This window comes from Corythoichthys intestinalis, chromosome 1, assembly GCF_030265065.1.
Source record: "Corythoichthys intestinalis isolate RoL2023-P3 chromosome 1, ASM3026506v1, whole genome shotgun sequence".
NCBI classification, from domain to species: Eukaryota; Metazoa; Chordata; class Actinopteri; order Syngnathiformes; family Syngnathidae; genus Corythoichthys; species Corythoichthys intestinalis.
The window spans coordinates 63908910-63931136 of NC_080395.1; the positions used below are offsets into that span (position 1 = coordinate 63908910).

Here is a 22227-nt window from a genome sequence, read left to right on the forward strand (position 1 = left end):
TTTTTTTTATTTTTGTGGATTGCAATTACATGTCCATTCTCCATACCGTTTATATTCACGAGCGCCTCAAGTGTGCTAAAGTTCACCCACGTGACTTTGGGTGAGACGAGGGGGTTAACCCTGAATTGGCCACCAGCCATTCATAGGGCGCATATGAACAAATATCTATTCACACTCAAGTTGACACCTACAGACAAATTAGAGTCCTTAATTATCTTGACCAACTAGCCATGTACTCTGTACGTGGCGAAAATCAGGCTGGTTTGCCAACTATCAATAACCCTTCTATGCACTTTGCTTGAATATGGGAGGGGACACAGAGTGGACATACAAACGCTGTAGATAAAGTTCACTATTCATGTACAAAATGTGTATTTCATTGTGTTAACTACTGGTGCAACAGATGTGTTGAGTGCACGTGTACTCTCACCTTCCCCATAAGTGCTCACTGTAGCATGGTCTGATGGTTTGCTGGCACCGTATGACGTATAGGCTTTGACGTAAAAGGTGTAACTGGTGGAAGGCTCAAGATCTCGGATGATCTGCTGCAGTGTCACCTTACTGACTGCCTCTTCATACTCCATCTCCACTGGGTCTGATTGAGGCAGATGGAAGGAAGTGAGGAAAAAAAAAGAACAAGTCTTTGGGAAATTATGTTTGAATTTGATATTGCTATTGCATTCATATGAAATTAGAAGAAAGAAAAGGAGAAGAAACAGCATATTCATTCTGTTGCTGTCTTTGTTTAATAGTGATTGCGGGTTCACTGTTTTGCTGGCTCTTAACTAATCATCTAGATTGGCTTTGATGGTCTTCGGAATTGCATTCAACAGTAGAGGGGTGGAATTTAAATGGGGGGGGGGGGGGGGTGTTATTATTGCACTTTATTGCTTTTAATCCAGAGATACCCAACATTACCGTAATCTACTGCCAGACTTAAACCTATCAGGCCATGCCATCCTGGAAGTGCAATTGCAGCAACAATATTGGCTCTAGCTTGGAGCGTTTAAATATGTATGAGGGAAACATACTGATGAGAAAAGCAGCTGAGTCTAGGTTGTGTACAATAATATAAAAGGTGTTGGGCATAATACGTCAATATGACTTTTCCAGTTTTTTCAGTAATGCAAAGCATTACTCTTGTAAAAAAGTCAGAATATTGCATTTTTACAAGCTTGTTACTTTCATTACACTGCTCGTACAGCGTTTAAGGAGCCCCATCACCATGATGGAAATCCATCAATTATTATTTTTCTCTTAAAAATGCCTCTTCTCTCACTTTTTTCCTGTCTGACTGAAACATTTGGTGGAACATTTGCACAATAGTGTTCATCCCTGGTGTAAACACATTGATAATGGATAATACCTTTATCAATTGGTTTTGGATCCTATGTTGAGTGTGATAAATACTGAGCTAAACTGCCATGCTAGGGGCCAGTGACCAACTGATGCATGGGGCTGTGGCTCAGGGAAGCTGAGGCTGATTAGGCCTCATGCAGTATGCAGACCTACTGGCAGCCACACATGACTAAATGTCCGGCGACCACGTTAGTGTTTGAAGGCTGTGGGGGTCCAAGCTGACGCGTGTTACATTAGCAGCAGCTATGTGGCTAGTTACATGTTGAAATTCCATTTGCCATTATAGGGCATGTTGTAACGGCAACCTAGTATCTAGGAGTGTCATGTATTACTCTTGAATAAAGAGCCACAAGACTGGCATAATAATGATCCTGAAGAACACTCATCCTTTTATCTGTCAGCCTTCTTTATCTTATAGATCTCAGACAATTTTATTAAAAAAGAAAAAATGTCACGTCTAATATACTGTAACTAGTAATGTGATTACTTTCTGCAGGAGTTAATAAAGTAATTTAAGGCATCATTCTGATTGTAACTTTCAGATATGGCACGATAAGGGTATCAAATCATTTGCTGACATGTTTGAAGATGGACACTTTGTATCATTTACTCAAATGGCTGACAAATATAATCTGCCCAGAACTCACTTTTTTTGTTATTTGCAAGTCAGGCATTATTTGCGCTCGAATGTGCCCAATTTCCCCTTAGTACCCAGTCCTAATCCAATCGACCGGTTTCTCACCTTTGATCCAATTTCTGAAGGTGCACTGTCAAAACTGCATAACTACATATCATTTTCATTGGGCTCAGCGGTTGATAAGGTAATGGCAGCATGGGAAAAAGATTTGGGGCATCTCCCTGATAATCTGTGGGAATCTATACTATCTTCAATACATAAATCACCAATCTGTGCTAGGCACCGCCTTCTTCAGTTCAAGGTGGTGCACAGGGCTCATATGTCCAAAGCTAAACTGTCCAGTTTTTACCCGAACATAAGGGCCACCTGTGATAAATGCAAATTTGGGGATGCTACATTGATACATATGTATTGGCTGTGCCCCAAACTGCAGAAAATTTGGTTTGATATTTTCCAAACTCTGTCCACAGTACTAAATAAGAATATTAACATCTATCCTACCCTTGCTTTGTTTGGTTTTTTTTGTGAAGATAATGATCACTTGTCATCTACAGAACAACGTATGGTCACTTTTGCTCTGCTCTTGGCTAGACGCATAATTTTGCTACATTGGAAGGGGACTGCCCTGCCCACGCTTGTCCAGTGGCGTCGGTACTTTATGGCTTGCCTTAAACTAGAAATGTTGCGCTTCTCTTTGACTAGATCAAGGAGAAGGTTCCATACGACGTGGGATCTTTTTCTGACGTACTTTCACAATACTCAAACAAAGCCATGAGATATGCTCAGATGTTCGGAGGGAACTCTTGAGATGTATGGATAAATATAATCACTCTCCTCCTAATTTTTCTTTTTCTCTCTCTAAAGATGAAGATATATACAGATATCGACATAAATGCAACAGCTTTTATTTTGTGATACAGTGCTTTTAACTCATCATTGGTATGTATTTGTTTGCCTAAATACTATAGTTATTCAGGACATTTGGGGTTGTGGGTGGGGAGGGTTTGTCTTCTGTTATCATGTTTGTAAATTTCTGTTTTGTTTATATGGGTGGAAAAATTGAATAAAAATATTTGAAAAAATATTGAGAGTAATATGTAATGCGTAATACAGTGGTAAGTCGACATATGTTCGCATCGACTTACGGTCCTTTTGACAGCCGACGTAAAAATTTGACTCGTCATTTGTCTCGGCATATGACGACATGCTCAAAATACGACAAATTATGACAACGTCGCAAAATCTACCGCACCTCTATCTTTCTCGTCAGTCACACGGTGCATTCAGGAACAGCATGCAACACAACACAACCGCCACATTAGAACCTAATTCATGATATTATTACTATTATTACAATTTGTATTTTTAATGTATTTGTTTTGCTATGTGTAACTGCAATTTGTAATTGTACCAGCAGTGTATATTAAAGATTTAGCGTCGGTTTTTGGGCTGTGAAACAAATTATAATGTATTCTTATGGGAAAATCCCACTGGACATATGACCATTTCGATTTAAAAACCAGGTCCTGGAACGGATTTAATCTGTATGTAGAGGTACCACTGTATATTACTTTTTTGAGTAGCGATCCCCAGCAATGAATATAAAATATGTAATAATCTTTAAATAGTCCATATGAACCCAATCGCTTATATTATTAATACTGTACAGTATATGTTCTGATCAAATTATATATCGTATCAGTATACTATATTAACTCAATCTTCCGTTGTGGTTACGGTAATATGTCCTAAATTTCACGCGGCAGGAGTTCTAGTTTTAAACCTGACATTAGTCATGAAATAACATCTGTGCAACTTATTTGCATTTGGCTTTTGATTGCATCCTCACCCAGGGTCCTGCGAATGTGAAGCACATAGCCGATGATGTCCGGTGTGTTTCGATCAGGCTCCCTCCAAGACACCTGGATGGTGGTGGGTGAGAGGGCCTTGGCCTGTACATTGGTGGGCACACCAGGGAGACCATCAGCCCAGAGCACTGTAAGGCGAGCACTGGCTTGGGTGGAGCCGGCGTTGTTCTCAGCAATGCACTGATAAATGGCCTCGTCCTCTTGACTGATGCTGTATATCGTCAGTGTGCTGTGGAAGACAGAAAGGTAAGTTTTACTGTCATTAACATGAAAAAAAAAGAGTTGTTGTAGGGCAGTGGTGCTGAAAGTGTGGTACAAGAACCAATAGTGGTATGCAGGGAAGTCATACAGAAAACAATCAGTTTAATAAATGTTCAAGCACACTATATATAATAAGTACTGTAATATGTACAGTTCAGTTGTATTCAACTTTTAACATTTGTATTTATGGAAACTACAACTATGCGTAGCCTGATAAAAGTCCCAATGTGCTCTGGTGTCTTTTGAGGTTCCATGAGGTTAAATCTTGTGCCCCGGATTTTCATTTTGTATTTGCTCTTAGCCAGACTGACAACTGTCAGATTTATATTTCACTTGAAGACAAGGGCATAGGTTTGCATAGGGACGGAAGGGACATAACACTACCAACTTTTCAGGATGCTAAAATTGTCCCCACCAACTTTTAAGCAACCTTATTTGCATTATATAATGACTTCAGTTAAATAGGTAGATTGTTGTAAGGATAGAATTGATGCTACCATTATTAAGTGAATTAGTAACCCCTTTTCACTTGCTAAATGTACCAGTCCATTTTTTCCCCTCAAACGCACGATTGGCTGATGACTTGACCACCCCCAAGAAGAAATACAACGTGCCCCCTTCGAAGTCGGAGGATATTAGAAGTTGTTTTCTGCCAGCAGCAGCCACTGTAGGTAATGTAAAAACGTAAATGTTGTGTAGGTGGGGAACACACCACTAATTTTGCTACTGAAAGTCCAACCTGCATCAGAGTTAGCATAACATTAATCTGTGGGAATTTTTCGAACTTGAGTAGGAAGCAGCTTTGAGAGAAATATCCTCATGGATGTTTTCTACTGTTGACATTAATTAAACTGTAAGAAATGTAGTGAACCAAGTTTTAACCCCTTCTCCCCAGTTTTCATTTTTATTTTATTTATGTGGTCTTTAAAGCAGCCCAAAGGAGCTTTCATTATTGTTGAGTTTGGCTGTGCTTGTAGACAAAAGCAGTAGTGTTTTACTTGAAAGAAGGCTCCATTTTTATTTTTGTTATTCCCTGACTAAGAAATTTTATTTTTTGTTATATTTAATTTATTTAGACAGAAAATTTTGAGTGGTATTAGGACAAATGTTTTTTTTTTTTTTTTGCATTCTTGGATAGTTAAGAGATGAATTAAGAAGTTTGTATTTTTTTGTGTATGTTAATATATAATTCGTATTCAAATAATGCAATTTAAATTTGTTAATAAAATCCACATATTTATTCTGAAAGTTTTCAAAATTTTCCTTTAGTAATTTTCGAAAACAAAGGTTTGAATCGAATGGTGTATCACCTGACCCAATACATATGCACTACGAATCCCCCCTCCCCCTAAAACTGGGCAAAAAAAAGCTTGCTTGTCAGAAATTCTCAAGAATAGATATTGTTTAAAACATTATTTGAAAGCATTTTTTTCTTGATTAAGGTGAAAAATGCCCAAATTTTAGATGGGCTTAATTAGAACAATCAGTAATATTCATTAAAAGTGGGAAAATATGACGCATTAATCTGTTAACTAACCTTTAACACTCAAAACAAGATGGAGAAAATAATTTGGCTAGATTTAAGATTTATTTTACATTATTCATTTAGCCTATAAATTAATTAGTTTCTTCTTGGTGAGAAACGTAGCCTTGACCGCCGTTCACCTAATCTGTTTGATCTGATTAATGTCCTGTCCCCAGCAAAAAGTGTACATTCAGGTTATGCTGTTATATTGTCCCTACCAATATTGAGACCAAACCTACGCCCTTGCTTGAAGACAATACTTTGACAGTCTAGAATTTGAATTGAATTGAAGTACTTTATAAAGTGTAATTTATTCACTATTTCTTTTAGAAGTGTTAGTTTTGAGAGATTCTTTTTGGTGAAATATTTCCAATTAAGTAGAACCATTTTCGGTAATAGTATCTACAGTATATTTAACACAGTAATAGTATCTACACAGTTCGAGTAGTTTACACAAATATTACTCTTAAAATAAACTCATAATTGATTTTGGTCATTACTGTTGTTACTTGGAGAGCCAAGTATTTTCTGAGGTGGCATTTGGTGTAAACAGTTTTAAAATCACAGATGAAGAGCATCTGCAACCAATATTGAATCTCCCATTTCCAGCAATTGTGCTCGTTGCAGTAAGTGAGAAGTACTGTGACATAAAAAACACCACTTTGAAAGGGGCGATATGCGGGATTTTAAATTGCAGAATTGAAAATGTCAAATGAACAGTGTTCATCTTGTCAACATAGTTATAATTCATTATAAATGTAACCTACAAAATAAGTACAGCACATGTATTGTCGCTAAATAAATTAAGCAATTTTGTTTACGGTAATGCAAATTATAAATAGAGGATGATATGATGATTATAAATAGGATGAGATTTTTTTTTTTTTTTTTTTTTTTTTTAAATATTTCTCACATTTCTGAAGTGACCTAAAAGCTAAAAGGAAAATTACAATTTTAGTTATCACAGCAGAGTATGTTCAACATTGGAAAATAGAAAAGAAAAATGTTCCAGCCATTTGTTTATTTAAAAATCTTTACTTGATTATGCTCTAAAAACCTAATACATTCACTGAACTAAAAAATCATTATATAAGAGATTATACAACAATATTTTAGTGATATATTGTATGGTTCCTTAATTTTTTTTTGAGACTACAAAAAAAAAAAATTGCTCTAAAACATCAACCATTATTGAATTAAAGTGAAAGTTTATGGCTCAGTCAACTATGACAAGGATATTTGACTGTTATAACCTTTAAGTTATGAGCGAGTTCAACTATTTGTATTTACAGTGTTTGCAATGTGAAGATTTTTTCCATGAATGCTGCTCTCTCTACATTGAAACTCCTGGATGGAATGTATCATTCTGCACTTTTATTACTGGAGATGTGTTCCGAACCCACAACTGTGTTCTTTGTAATAAAGTTGGATGGCCAGTCTTAAGTGTAAGGAAGGAGGTACACTGTTTTCATTTATAGCATTTTATTTGGTATTTTTCCTGGTTGTGTTTCCAATCTAATTTCACTTTGAGTCGGCAATCTCCATACCCACACCCAAGATGCATTGGACACCCAAGATGCATTGGATTCCCATTGTGAGAAGTTTCAAAATACACTTAACTCAGATTACCCATTTCTTTAAATAGTTTTACAAAGTCATTTTTAAAAGCAACACATTTGTTGTAAATGCATGTATTATATTCATTGTTGTTTTATGTGTTAATGAAGGCATCTTTGGAAAAGAGAGATTTCAATTGACTTCCCTGAATAAATGAATTTGAAATGAAAACGAGTGTTTGCATTGTACAATGTACAACACACAAACTGTTTTTCAGTTAAAGACAAAGCAATGTTTTGCCATCAAGTGTGGTATAAACAGCATAAAAAAAATAACCCTCCACCCTCACACTCTAAAAATGCTCCTATGTAGTTTTTAAGCAAATCAGTATTAAAGTATCGCTTTCATTGTATAGTCGTGTACAGTTCACGGTAAAGGAGATCGTCATCTGGAGCCAGCATTTCAACCTCATTTGTCATCTGCTGCAACTCTATTCAGAGGGCATAAATCGATTTCAGTTAAAAAAAAAAAAAAAAAGTAATTTGCCTACATCAGTGAAACCTTTCATGTGTCTCTATACACACACACACACCTACCGTATGCGCACAACTCTGATATACAGTACATAAATGTTGTTTTTCCTTACAGCTTTTACTTTACACACTATTCATCTATTCACTGCAACTCACTCTTTTGTCTGATCACCACAACATTATCTGCGCTGTTTGCACATCATACAACGTGTGTGCATTTTACCATCTGTGCGTTTATGTACTTTGATTAAAGGAGCCATATTGCACTTCAATTATTCATTAAATGGCCCTAATATTTCAATAGACATTAAAGAAACATGTTTTTTTAATGGTAAATAGAGACTACTAATATAGCACATTTCCGTGCCGAAAGCGCTTTACATTAGCTCACATTCATGCATGCATCCACAAACCAATGCCATGCAAGGCGCTGCCAACCCACTGCCGGAAATTTAGAGTTCAGTGCTTTGCTCAAGGGCACTTCAAGATTGGTCAGTCGAAGAAAGGAATCAAACCGCTGACGCTTCTGTCCCAGGACAACTCAAGCTACCAACTGCATCACGGCCACCCCTTAAATTTTGATGATTACGCCTAAATTTTACCATTTTAAAAAGTGTATAGTCAGCCTGTTTTAATTGTTATTGTTTTGATTCTGTGTTTACAATGGGTGTCCCAGCCTCAACCAGCAAATTATGAGATCAGTTCTTCATCCAGGTTGTCAGAAGTCAGAATTAATGATGTCGCCTTCCAATAAAACAAACAGCAAAAACTGAAAAAAAAAAAAAAAAAAAAAAAAAATGACGACAGACGGCAAAGTTGCATTTCTCCTCCTTGATAGATGATGTACTTTTGAGTTTACCTATATTACTTTCATGCATGATAAAATAATATTTGGAATATGAAAACAGTTGGCAAGCTAAAAAGAGGATGGAAGCTTCAACAAAACGATGATCCAAAACACACAAGTAAATCAATTTCAGAATGGTTTCAGACGATCAAAATACACATTCTGAAGCGGCCATGCCAAAGTCCAGACTTGAACCCCATTGAGATGCTGTGGCATGACCTAAAGACAGCGATTCATGCAAGACAACCCAGGAATCTGACTGAACTGCAGCAGTTTTGTAAAGAAGAATGGGCCAAGATTAGTCCTGATCGATGTGCCAGAATGATCTGCAGCTACAGGAAGCGTCTGGCTTTAAATTGTTTGGTAAAAATTGATTTCAATTGCTCTTTAAGTCCCCTTAGACAGAGGATTCACTTACTTATTTTTCCCCCTTCTGTCATTGTTTGCATGATATCTTCATTAAAATATGAAAAGCTATAAATGTTTGGGTGGTATGAGTTAAAGCAGACACTGTTTTTACATCTGTGTGATTTTGACAATGCTCAGATCATATTTGATGGTAATTTTATGCAGATATTTGAGAAATTCAAAAAAGTTCAGATACTTTTTCATACCACTGTATGTATGTTAGTCACTGTGAGTAGTTAAAAAATAAAATGGATGAAGAAATAATGCTGTTAATGAATTACAAAATGGGATAACTTACCTCACTGAAAATGATTATTTATTCGTGCACCAACTTAACCCCGGTGCAATATAAAACCCCTATGTTTGAAGACTAGGGTGTACCATTTAATTTTTTTATATGGAAAAGACATCCAAAAATACAAGGTTGTAGACTACACATGATGCATATTGCTAACGTTAATGTGTAGTTTTTTTAGCCTCTGCCTTTTCTCCTTGAAATGCAACAATGCTATGATAACGCAGATTGAGTCGCCATTGTGAAGCACGTATCTGGCAACCCAAAAGTTATGCTCTTCATTAGTGTGATCATGGTTGCAGTACCATTTTTGGCCACCAATCTTAAATGCGACTCCTTTAATTAGTAATTTTGTCATTAAATAATCACGATTAATCTTTTTTTTTTTTTTTTTTTAATCACATAGCACATTTTGTTCTAAATTGTTTGTATTTATCTATTTGTTTTATAGATTCCCATGATTGACCCAATCAAGTATACACAGACGTGAATATTTGATTACTTAATGAACACATTTGCCGGTAATTTTATTTTGATACAAAACAATAATAAAATAAAATACAAACTGAAAAAAGCCCTGACAAAATTGAAAAGACAGCTACATAACAAACATGCCTTTTTTCTCCCCCACAAATGTATTGCGCTTGACGTTGTTTAGAAACAAACAAACAACAACAACAAAAAAAAACAATAATAATAAAAAACAAAGAGCAAATCTTTCATTAAGAAATATAACCTAAAGTACCCGGGCACATTGACCCATAAAGGCTTTGAACATTTTGGTGCAAATAAATAAATAAATGAATAAATAAACAAATAAAGTTAATAAACAAATTAAAAAATAATAGTAATAAAACACTTTTTTTTTAAAAACTCTATTTCAGTCGGTTGCTCAGGCAAACTGGCCTGTGTGCATTTTCAGAGCTTTAGGTAGCTCTCATTTTCGCAACACTGGCTACGTTTCCATGGATACAGTTATTCGGATTAAAAGCCTGGTTGGAATAAAAATGCTTCATGTACACACCCTATTCGGAGTATTCACACCCGATCATTTTATTCTGAATGAGAGGGCTGGTTTAAGTTGATTTATAATCCAATCATGTATTCCAAATATTCTGAACAAACCACAATATTTACCATAATTAGCTAATCATAATTAGCCAATCATAATTAGCGGGTTAAGGTCCCACCCTTAATTAATATATCACATATTTATTTAATTATGGATGTTGTATACACATATATACATGCATACATACAGTACATACATATGGTAAATTTTCTAATAAGGTTCAGTCGGAACTTTGCTATGAAGGCATAATTGTACTCATCTGGCTGGCAGGTGGATTCAATCTGGAAAAGGATCCAGTCAAAGAGTCTTTTATATTAACACCCTCTGAGACAATCACACCTCTGACCCCAGAGGATGCCTGAGTTGCCAGTCCTACACTCACTACTCAAACGTCATATTTCTGGCAGCTTTTCATACCTGCAACAAATGATGTGTTTGCATCCAGGCAATGTGACCAGTGACCATAGACGATAGAGGGGCCGCCAGGGAAAGCCATCTTGATGGCATTGCCAACACAGGGGAGTGAAGCAATATGTTTTCAGCAGTTACAATAGCCTCAACTTTGTATGTGCACAAGCACAATGATACTGCTGACGTTTCACTCACAAAATTCCACATACGCTGGAGAAAAAAAATCTGTCCGACATTCAGCAAGGGGTTATCTCGTCTACGCTGTGTCCTTTATGTAAGTAATTTTTTTGTTGTTATTGTGTCATTGTTGTAATTTTGGAGCTCGCCATTGTTTGATGGCAATTTACATAGTCTTTTAACATGAACATCTTATTTGGGCTGACAGTATTCTTCTTGTCACTTTCTAAAGATGACTGTTAGCTGACGATCATGGCTATTCCCTACAAGGTGCTTCTGTTTAAAGTAGGTATCAGGCCATAACTGTGAATGCAAACCACGTTCCTTCCTACTAAGACAAAAATTTCCTAGAGGGATGAATGGGAGCAGGCGAATTTATGGCTTAATCCCTTTTGTGTCAAAAATATCACATGAAGCAGCAATTAATTTTTTTTTAAAGGATCATTCGGTCTTGGGTTTAAGTGAGCAACTGTAAAGTATCCCAAGATGTAAAGAAACAGCTGGAAAGAGTGAAAGACAAAGTGTTTGGGGATTTGGGGAATGGGGGTAGGGAGTTGTTTGCTTGTCTTGTTTGAGTTCTAAAGCTGGGCTGTCCTCTTCTGACAGGATGACACCATCATTTACCCATCAGTTCAAGGTCGTTTCACGGATTGATGCATAAGACCAGTGTGCCTGACAGTGGGGCCTTGGGTCTGTTGTTCCACTTCTGGGGGCGTGTTTGCTCGCCATTGTCTCTGAGCAGCACCCCTTCAAAAAAATAAGAAACAGCATGGCCATTCTGAATCCTGCATAAGGCAATGGCACAAAGAGTAGAACATAAGGAAAAGGTGGGGGAGAGTGGAGGGGAGATGGTCAATGAGCCGTCTGTGGCCTGAGAAGAGGGAAGGGCCCGGTGGTATGACTGATTACAAGTAGGGTCAGAGGTCAAGGCCAATGCCTAGGCCTTAGCGCTCTATGATTCATGTGGTGTAGGCTGTTGGGTGTAAAGAGTGGCTGCAAAAAAGAATGGAATGCTCTTGTTGAAAGAAAGTGAGCAAAAAAGAATGGAGAAGAAAAGAAGGGCCATTAAAGAAAATCTTGTGGGAGGAAAAATGCCATTTGCAAAGAAGCCTGCTACTTCAAATGATAGCTTTCAATTATAAAACACTCTTTAACTGTGTACCTTTCCCTTATATTATAAACTATTTAAACACTATGTCCTAAGAATCAATAGAATTTCATTAGTGAAGCTGTTCATGCTGCCTGAGAGTGCAGTATTCTAACTCTGAAAGAGCGATAATGGATAATATGAAATCAACTGTCCAAACACCATCGTGTCTTAATATGTCACAGCAAGAATACAGGGGTTTACGTATATATGCATGCGTGTGTTTTACCATCAGTCACGATGTAGCAATAAGAACAGCTTCCCCAAAGTGGCCATTTACATAGGCAGCCAATATGTTCTGACACACACGTGGTGTAAGGTGCAAAGGGCAACACATTTGTGAATTTTTATGTCAAACAGCATGCACACCAAATGAATAATACCATTACTATGGTATTTGTGCACAAACATGCTCTCTCGATTTTTCATTAATTTGTGGCCGTGCACGTGTGCATTTGTGTGTGCAAGAATGACGTACGTATACAATCGATTCCCCTTTCTACTCTGTCCGATTTCCTCTTGAAGGTCATGGAAAATGAACAGTTTAAGGGGATTGCAGTATGTGCAGTGTTGCACAAACACACGCACCCATGCCTACCATATATTAATTGAAATGAGCCTGTTACGCTTACAGTACATTCAGACTCCCTTGTTACAACACAAATATACACTATATTGAATATGGAAACATATGTCCCATCCTGTCCAAAGCAGTTGAATACAATTTACATATTATTGTATTTATATTGGTATTTTATGCTCCTGAATGAAATGGACCGCTTCGATGTGTGCAGAAGTCATCGTTTTATTTCTTCAATTTTTTGAATCCCACGCCATGAAAATGAATAACCTGTTTTGAGGAGGAATGCGAATGTGACGTCACCCGGTTCAGCATCTCACAATACAGCATTGCTTTATAGCATGTAGATGGACTTCAGATTCATCTGATTTTGAGGATTAATTTGTTTATTTTTTGCATCACGCCAGCCAAATGTGTTGCAGAAAATTGTTGTTGCACCAGCGAGAGGCGTGTGAGCCTTTTTGGGTTTCAAAAGATTCCCAATCACCGTGGATATTGGCCAAAACAAGCCCTACTACTGTGGGACCATTGGACTTACGAGGAAGTGAGTAAACATCGTATTTTGTATTACGTCAAATACTGGGATCATGGCACACGTTTTAATACTGAGGTGGCTTGCAGTTTGTGGTTGATTGTCCAACGAGAAGGCCACTCGGCCGACGACCGGAGGCTTGTCACACCCCCCCTCTGACCTTCGCGTGCCCGCCGGGACAGCGTCATACTCGGCTTATTGCCCTCTTCGTGTGCCCGGTGTTCAGTCAAATGTTCAACCCCATCAGAAATTTTTGTGTTAAAAATGGCCGTGAATACAGCGATTACAAAGTTAACACTACAAACTTTCTTTAAATAAAGGACTATTTACCTATGTTTGATCATGGACGGACATTTAGAAAAGTTCTCCTCAGACACATCCTGCCATGCTAGCTGCACAACAACTGCAGGATGCTCTCTCACTGTTTACATCTTTAGCATTATTTTACGTCATATTTGTGTTGACCATGTGGCAGCTAAGCGCTCTTCCGACGTCGGCCGGTTTGATCAGCTGCTTCACCGGCAAACAAGCTCTCCTACCTGAAGCACGGGAACAATTCCAACGAGCTGTAACTTGTTCGTTGCCAGGCAGGTTGCCTATCGGCAAAGACAATCGACAACCCCGCCGCCGTGTGACATGACCCTGGGTAGTTTTGTGTGATGTTTCGCTTCGAAATCCGAGAATAAGACTTTGAAACATCACTCGGTTCGGGTTAGCATATCAGCTAGCTGTCAGGCCTCCTGGTTTGTTTACGCTCTCCGAAGCCGGGGCAGGGACATGACAAAAGCCGGATTAACTCCAGTGGCATAAAATATAGTTTGGGAGGTGCAAGAAGTGGAGTTTTGACCATTATAGAGTAATTTTGCAATGTCATACTGAATAAATGCATTTTTAATATTTTATATTCCATTTAGAAAGACTGTTATTTGTCATGACCATATCATTTATTTAGCAATTGGGGAAAAATACTTCGATAAAAATAATATCCTGTAAAAAATATTGGAGTAGAGAGACTGAAACAATGACATTTTGCAGCTCTCTGCGTCGTGTTTTCCTCGTTCCGAATAATTGCCCCTCAGTGGGCTGAGATCTAAATCAGATGAAACCAAGACCCTGCCGACATCATCCTCCTGTTGGGGACGCTAGAGCCTGATAATGGTAGGTGTGGCTAAAGTAATTTCTCGTCATCTGTGCTTTGCCAATTTGTTGTATGTATTCAAATCGTCTCAAAATATGATTTTAATTTACATAATAATGCTATTTAATATTTTTTTATCCTGTCGTAGGCACTTCAAAGCACAGAAAAAAAGTGAACAGACAAATGGAGTGTAGCTGGGGAGAAAGAAAACTTCAGGTATACTGTTTTTTATTTATTTTTAAAATTGAACATATTACACAGGGCTCCAGACTGTGACCAAATGGTCGCATTTTGCAACTAAAAATAGAGCCAGTACGAATAATTTTTTTTCATCTACTCGCACATGTGTGAATATTGTGTTTTGTTTTTTGTATTTTGCTCCTAATCCACTAGTTTGCGGTAACGTAACAAGGTTGTTTGCCAATGTAAAATACAACAACAAAAAAGAAGGTGGAGCTGGGCGATGTGTGGAGCGAGTTATAATTTGGGTAGTGGGAAAAATTGACAGCACTTGCGAACAATGACAAAAAAAAAGAAAATAAGTGACTACTTTCTTTCCAAGAAACCCGCCGGCACTGTTTCAAAGGAGGCTGACAGGGGGAAAAAGGTCCGACTTAGGGACTCGCGACACGTGCCACTCTCTGCCTGTGCGTCATTGCTCATCTCTGATAAGCTATGGATTTGGACGGCATTTTAAAATTTCTGGTCTTTTCTGAGCGGCAACAACTTACCATACTGCTGCCTTTTTATTTACATCCCGGAAATCATGCTGAGAGGTACCATTAAGTATTTTTGTTGTTGTTATTGTTTGTGTGTTGATTGTTCATTTCGGTTAATAAACAAAAAAAACCAACAACAACAAAAAACAGAATTTCTAAGCAGTATACTAGTTGATGTCAAAACCGATGGAGAATACAATATAGATTCATAAGTTTGCAGTTTTATGCATTTATTATGAAAGTATTTATCGGTTAAACTGAAAATTAGAGGAAAATTTTGCATGACGATTCACCATGAATCTTCTGCTTGCACCCCTAAAATTTTAAGTTAAGGGCCACTGTGCTCCTAGTAAAATATGTTAGTCTGGAGCCCTTGTGCACCGGCTTTACCACACTGGCTTCCGGCGAGTCAAGGAACAGACTATATAATCTTACTACTTTCATACATCCTTTTTGCATTGTTTTTTTATTTACACCAATCCACTGGAAATTTTAAAAGATGAATAAACAGTCAAAATGTAAGATTTTCATGGTCATCTCTGTTATGAGCAATTTGCAAATGGTAGATTTTAAAAAATGAAGTGTGAGTCCTTCAACAAAGAGTAGCTAGAAGCATGATGATCACAATAAAGAATAATAGTGTCAAGTGGAAATATTGTGGTGCTCTGACTATACCTTCTTCATCTTCTCATTTTGTCCACTATACATTTTTGCTTTTCCACGTTTGCCTCTACAACAAAACATGATCTCTTCCCTTGTTTTCGCTCCCTCTGCTCTATTTCTTCTCCCTGTATAATAAAGCGTAGGCCAGAGGAGGCAAGTGGGAGTGAATCAACGTGCGTGCGTGTGAGTGATAGTGGTGTCTGCCCAATGTACTTGCTGCACTACGCTGCAGCTATTGATCTTTTTCATGCATATGCAATACACTTTCTTTCTACTTTTTACTTATGAATAATAAAGCGATGAATAGTAGTTCGCTCCTTGCATGTGCCAACAGGATAAATCGAACTCAGGATTGAGTCGTGTGTTACAGACTACAAGAAAAAGCACATGTGCTGGGTCTTTGAGGTATTGCTCCGTGTGAACAATAATTATCTTTTTCATATATTATGAATAAACATAAATTAAAACTTGAAGAGATGGAAAATATGAACCATCACATCAGTAAGATTATGTGATCTGACCACATTCTGCATAAGCATAGAAACATATATAATACAGATGCTCATATACAGTGGGGTAAATAAGTATTTAGTCAACCACTAATTGTGCATGTTCTCCCACTTAAAAATATTAGAGAGGCCTGTAATTGTCAACATGGTTAAACCTCAACCATGAGAGACAGAATGTGAAAAAAACACAGAAAATCACGTTGTTTGATTTTTAAAGAATTTATTTGCAAATCATGGTGGAAAATAAGTACCGTAATTTCCCGAATATAAGTCGCACCCGTGTATAATGCGCACCCCAAATTTATTTGTAAACTCTAGGGAAAATTATTGTACCCGTTTATAATACGCACCCTAATTTTAGCACCAATAAATAGAAAAATACAAGAAAACAGAGCTCGTGTACAGATGCACAAATGTCATTTTACTGAATGGTGAAACACACCACAAGCATAGCATATTGGTAGTTCAAAACATTACCATAAACTGACAATATTTACGGTAATAATATGATTTGACAACTTCTCCAACTTACCAGAATCTAGGAGAAAACAAAACAGATGTGACTTTTCTTTTAAAGGCTGCTTTATAACTTGCTCGTTTCAACATGATGAATAAATGTTTCTTCCATGGTTTGATACGGTAAAATGAAAGTGAGAACGAAAGTCGGAAATCCGAGAGTGCTCATCGCTGTCGACACAACAGTAACAATAGGAACTATTGTTATCTGGGTTTGAGTTTCCCGAGGGACAGATATAGTTGACGGACACACACAGTGTTACGTTTGTTATGGTCCGAGTTGCGGAGCTGCAATAAACGTTGACTCAAATGAGTTCAAACTAAACTAAATTCTGTGCTTTATGAAGAGTGAAAAAAGCAGAATTCATCACAGCCGAAATCATTCCTCCGATCAGAGTGAAGTATTACCGAAACAAAATGGTGACGTCACGTACCGTAATGGTCGGCAACGGATCGCCACATACGTTTCTTCAACACAACGTGGCCACGTCAATAAAAAAGAAAATCAGTATACAGTGGTACCTCTACATACGATCGCTTCGACACACGAACTTTTCGACATCCGACGTAAAATTTGACTCGCCATTTGTTTCTACATCCGACGACATGCTCGAAATACGACGACAATGGCAGCACCGCAGACGAATGCACGGCGGATTTTCTTGTGTGACAAATCAACACAGGTTTCAGAAAAGGTTGATACAGGTGGTGAAACAAGGAAAAAGTTTATGCTTACCTTCTAAATGAAGATGCAAATGACAGAAAAATATGAGCGTGGGGTGGGCATCCGTGAAATGGCTCAACAATACATCTCCACGGTCCTCCTCCGACCATCGTTCGCCAGTCTTTGTAAGTTAAGCTGACAATTCTTATTGTGGTAACATCTCCAAAGAAATCGCCAGCTTCGCCACGTTTTCATCATTTCTTTCACAACTTATTCAACACAAAACGCCTGCTGTCTGCCGCAATTGACGGTGTTCTCAAGAGAACATTCAAAGTGAAAGTGAAACTCAAGCTCACCGGTTCGTCTCTGGCACGTCAGCGCCGCGGTGCGTTCAGGTACACAAAAAAACGTCCGCCTTATTAGAACCCGATTCGTTACACTATTACAGGAATTATTATTATTCTTTTTATTATTCCAATTTTGATTTATAATTTATTTGTTTTGCTACGTGTAATTGCCATTTGTAATAGCACCAGCAGTATTTTTTAAGGATTTAGTGCAGGTTTTTGGGCTGTGGAACGAATTAATGGAATTATAATGTATTCCTATGGGAAAATCCTGCTCGACATACGACCATTTCGACTTACAAACAAGGTCCTGGAACGGATTAACTTCGTATGTAGAGGTACCACTGTATACAGTGGGGAGAACAAGTATTTGATACACTGCCAATGGGTTGTGTATCAAATACTTGTTCTCCCCACTGTATATATATGTATGTATATTATATATATATATATACACACATATACACATACACATATATATATATATATATATACATATATACATATATATATATATATATATACATATATACATATATATATATATATATATATATATATATATATATATATATATATATATATATATATATATATATATATATATATATATATATATATATATATATATACATATATATATATATATATTTATATATACACACACACACACATATATTTCTGTCTCCATCCATCTTTGGTAGAAACATAGGTTCTTGTGTTTGGAGGAATAAAAATACTGAATTGTAGAACACCATACCCACTGTGAAGCATGGGGGTGGAAACATCATGCTTTGGGGCTGATTTTCTACATAGGGACCAGGACGACTGATCTGTGTAAAGGAAAAGATGAATGGGGCCATGTATCGAGAGATTTTGAGAGAAAATCTCATTCCATCAGCAAGGGCATTGAAGATGAGACGTGGCTGGGTCTTTCAGCAAGACAATGATCCGAAACACACAGCCAGGGCAACAAAGGAGTGGCTTCGTAAGAAGCATTTCAAGCTCCTGGAGTGGCCTAGCCAGTCTCCAGATCTCAACCCCATAGAAAATCTGTGGAGGGAGTTGAAAGTCTGTGTTACCCAACGACAGCCCCAAAACATCACTGCTTTAGAGGAGATCTGCATGGAGGAATGGGTCAAAATACCAGCAACAGTGTGTGAAAAGCTTGTGAAGAGTTACAGAAAACGTTTGGCCTCCGTTATTGCCTACAAAGGGTACATAACAAAGTTTTGAGATGAACTTTTGGTATTGACCAAATACTTATTTTCCACCATGATTTGCAAATAAATTCTTTAAAAATCAAACAATGTGATTTTCTGTTTTTTTTCCACATTCTGTCTCTTATGGTTGAGGTTTAACCATGTTGACAATTACAGCCCTCTCTAATATTTTCAAGTGGGAGAACTTGCACAATTAGTGGTTGACTAAATACTTATTTGCCCCACTGTATACACTGCTCACAAATATTTGATGAACAAAGTGTTCCTTTAATTTTTGTGAGCAGTATACAGTATATCATACTAAGCTAGAACTGTTGGAGTCGCATTTGTCAACTGCAAATTTGGAAAATTGCCTGTGAAATTTTGAAACTTGCTCTTGCAAGAAATTTTGAAGTAATGAGAAAAAACAAGGACACACCTCACACATGTATGTAGGAGTAGCATATAGTATTAATTGGGGAAAAACACGATTTTGTTAAATAAACTAAAAGGAAGAATTTCAAGGTAGTCCTTGCTCTCTGATTTTCATGTGTGCCGCTTGGAAAACAAAGTTTTGACACAGCTGACATGAGTAAAGACAGTATTATTAAAGTTTTTGCATTAATTTATTTTGTACTCCCTTATCCTTTGAAGTGCTATAGGTGAACTGTAGCTTATCCAAGCACATAGAGACAAATAAGTTGTTGGGTTTTTTTTTTCATTCAAACTCACCGGAGATGCAAACCAGAAGCTATCCTCTGCGAACCACATGCTTTCCTGTGCCGCCTGCCTATAGCTTATGCAAATAAATGGCAGTAAAAGGTAGGTGGGTACAATCTGGTCCAATGAGCAATTAATCATCTAAATTATCTCCGAGATGAAGTTGCGATGCCATCCCCTGTGCTAATAAAATAGTGACTGCAGCATGTGGACTTTATAGTGTGAAAACATGGTTCTACAACACTCATTGCACTCAGGGGGACCACCATGGAAAAGCATCCAACATTTAGCCAATAGTTTATCTACACAAAGACCAGCATTAAAATAGGGATAAAAACGAACAATTAGACGGAGAAATGCCGCCGAACGGGATTAAACACAACCGGCATGACAAACTGTTCTTTAATGTCAAAAAATGTTGATTAATTGCTGCATTAAGACTTGCAACCATGAAAAATTTCTATTCAAGCCTTCACCCTGCTATTCTGTGTAAGGTGATGATATCTAAAGCACAGGTAGTCCTCGGGTTACGAACGAGTGCCATTCCTACGCTGGCGACGTAGCTCAAGTTTCCGCGTAAATCGGAATTAACCCTTTTAAGTACCCCTAAATACCCCCTAAATCTCAAAATAACTATCCATATGTTTTTGGATAGTGGAGACAACTGGAGACAAAACGGCGGACGAGACTCCGGTGTCGTAAAGTCGAAATCACGGAAGTCAGGTACGTCGTAACCCAAGGACTACCAGTATTTATAAATACATATGTGCATATGTTTTGTTTGTTTGTTTTTGACCTTACCTGTTGTTGTTCCTGAGTTTGACGTTGCCACCAGGCTCTAGGATCTGGCCATTTTTCAGCCAGGTCAACTGGGGCTCGGGCTCACCTTGGGCTTGGCAAGTGAAGATAGCAGTCGTTCCCACAGGCCGAGAAATAGACTGGGGAGGTTGAATAAACTCTGCAGGAGCTGTAAACAAAAAGCAAACATCAAAAATGTGTCACACAAAACAAAACTATGACAAATTAGTCTAAATATAGCCAGTATTAAAACAAATAAGCACTATAATTTGGTTTGAATTACAGTGGTGTCAGTAGGCTTAATTTCAATTTGTCAAGCTAATGTGTAAACAGGGAAATAACAGAGGTGCAAGCAAAAGCGCATTTGTTAGCAGTAATGTTCTTTAAAACACTCAAACTACAGTTTCATCATATAATGGCTTGTCCCATACTACGGGCGAAAACCAATGGTCAATTAGAGATAATAACTTATTCATATGGAGCAAGGCAGGGACTTTATAGATAGGTTAAGACGTAGTAAGTAATTAGAGTAACATCTGCTTTAATGTTATTTTGGCCGCCACTTTAATTTGAGTCTACTCCATGCTGGTGATTATAACCGTTGCACTGAATTATTTATGCCTGTGCTTATTAATAAAGCGTTTGTTGATGATATCTTATTGTCAACGCTAGTGGGTAGAAAGCTGCAAAGTGTATTGTTGGAATAATGCCTCATGGTTGTGTTTCTATGAAAGCACCACTGACTGACAGAAGTTAGCGGACAAATATTCTTAATAAATCCTTTTTTAAACATTTGTGAGCTTCAGTGACCAGAATCAGCAGTCAATAAAGGTTCAAACCTTTTCCCTCTTACAAACATGTGAGAATATGGCCTTGATACTGTAAAATGATGGAATATGCATATAACATTTCATACCTATCAAACAAATGAAAAATATTTCATACAACAAATATTCTTAAGCAAGATCCCTAACCTTGATATACTTAGACTTTTCAGTCCATCTTTGTTTGACAAAAATCAATAACAAAAACACAGACAGTGGCGCATAATTAACATCTGTTTTCTCCCATCTAAGGGTAAGATGCTCATCTTTGACGTGACAGGAAGATAAAATGAAGTATTGACCTGGATCAATACTGCTAAAGCAAAGTGTGGTCCACTTTAATCAATGCAACAACAGAATGAATGAAAGATGTTTCCTGCTAGGGGACATGTCATACACAAGGATGCACGCATCTGTTCTCATTGTCAAGGTCAAAACTGCACTTACATCCAACCTTGTCAACATTAACTTGCTGGATCAAATGAGAATGACAAGTTGAGACAATAAAGAAATGAAGTGAATCAGATATCCCGGATTAATTAGTAACACTACAGTAAGAGTCTGCTGAGATGCACCGGTCTTTGCGTCCCAGTTTTCTAGATGACACAGATAACAATAGTTTTGGTTCCCTTGTACTCAACAGTGTGTGTTGTGAAGATACTTAAAGATAGTTTTGGAATTAATTAGATGGTGGGTTAGCTTGGAAAAAGGATTTTATAAAACCACTTTCATTGACCTTGAGGATTTATAATCTATTAACACATGTGGTGTGGGAATTTTATTATTAAAATCCAGTTAAATAAAGTACTGTATTTATACAAACTTGGAGCAGACGTGATAAAACAGGCAGGGGAAGACATGATTTAATGTTACAACATACATTTATGAGCATGACTATTTTAGCTTCTGTCTCTGCTC

At 37.4% G+C, this 22227-nt stretch overlaps 1 protein-coding gene across 2 annotated transcripts in view; it reads right to left on the minus strand.

Moving 5' to 3' along the window:
• igdcc3 (immunoglobulin superfamily, DCC subclass, member 3) overlaps positions 1-22227 on the minus strand; it is a 120585-nt gene that overhangs the window by 8390 nt on the left and 89968 nt on the right. For both annotated transcript variants that reach the window (XM_057849104.1, XM_057849112.1), the window contains exons 7-9: positions 20489-20654; positions 3846-4093; positions 431-595 (exon numbers count right to left, since the gene is read on the minus strand). In XM_057849104.1, coding sequence (XP_057705087.1) covers positions 431-595; positions 3846-4093; positions 20489-20654 — 579 coding nt within the window. The remainder of the gene's footprint in view (positions 1-430; positions 596-3845; positions 4094-20488; positions 20655-22227) is intronic.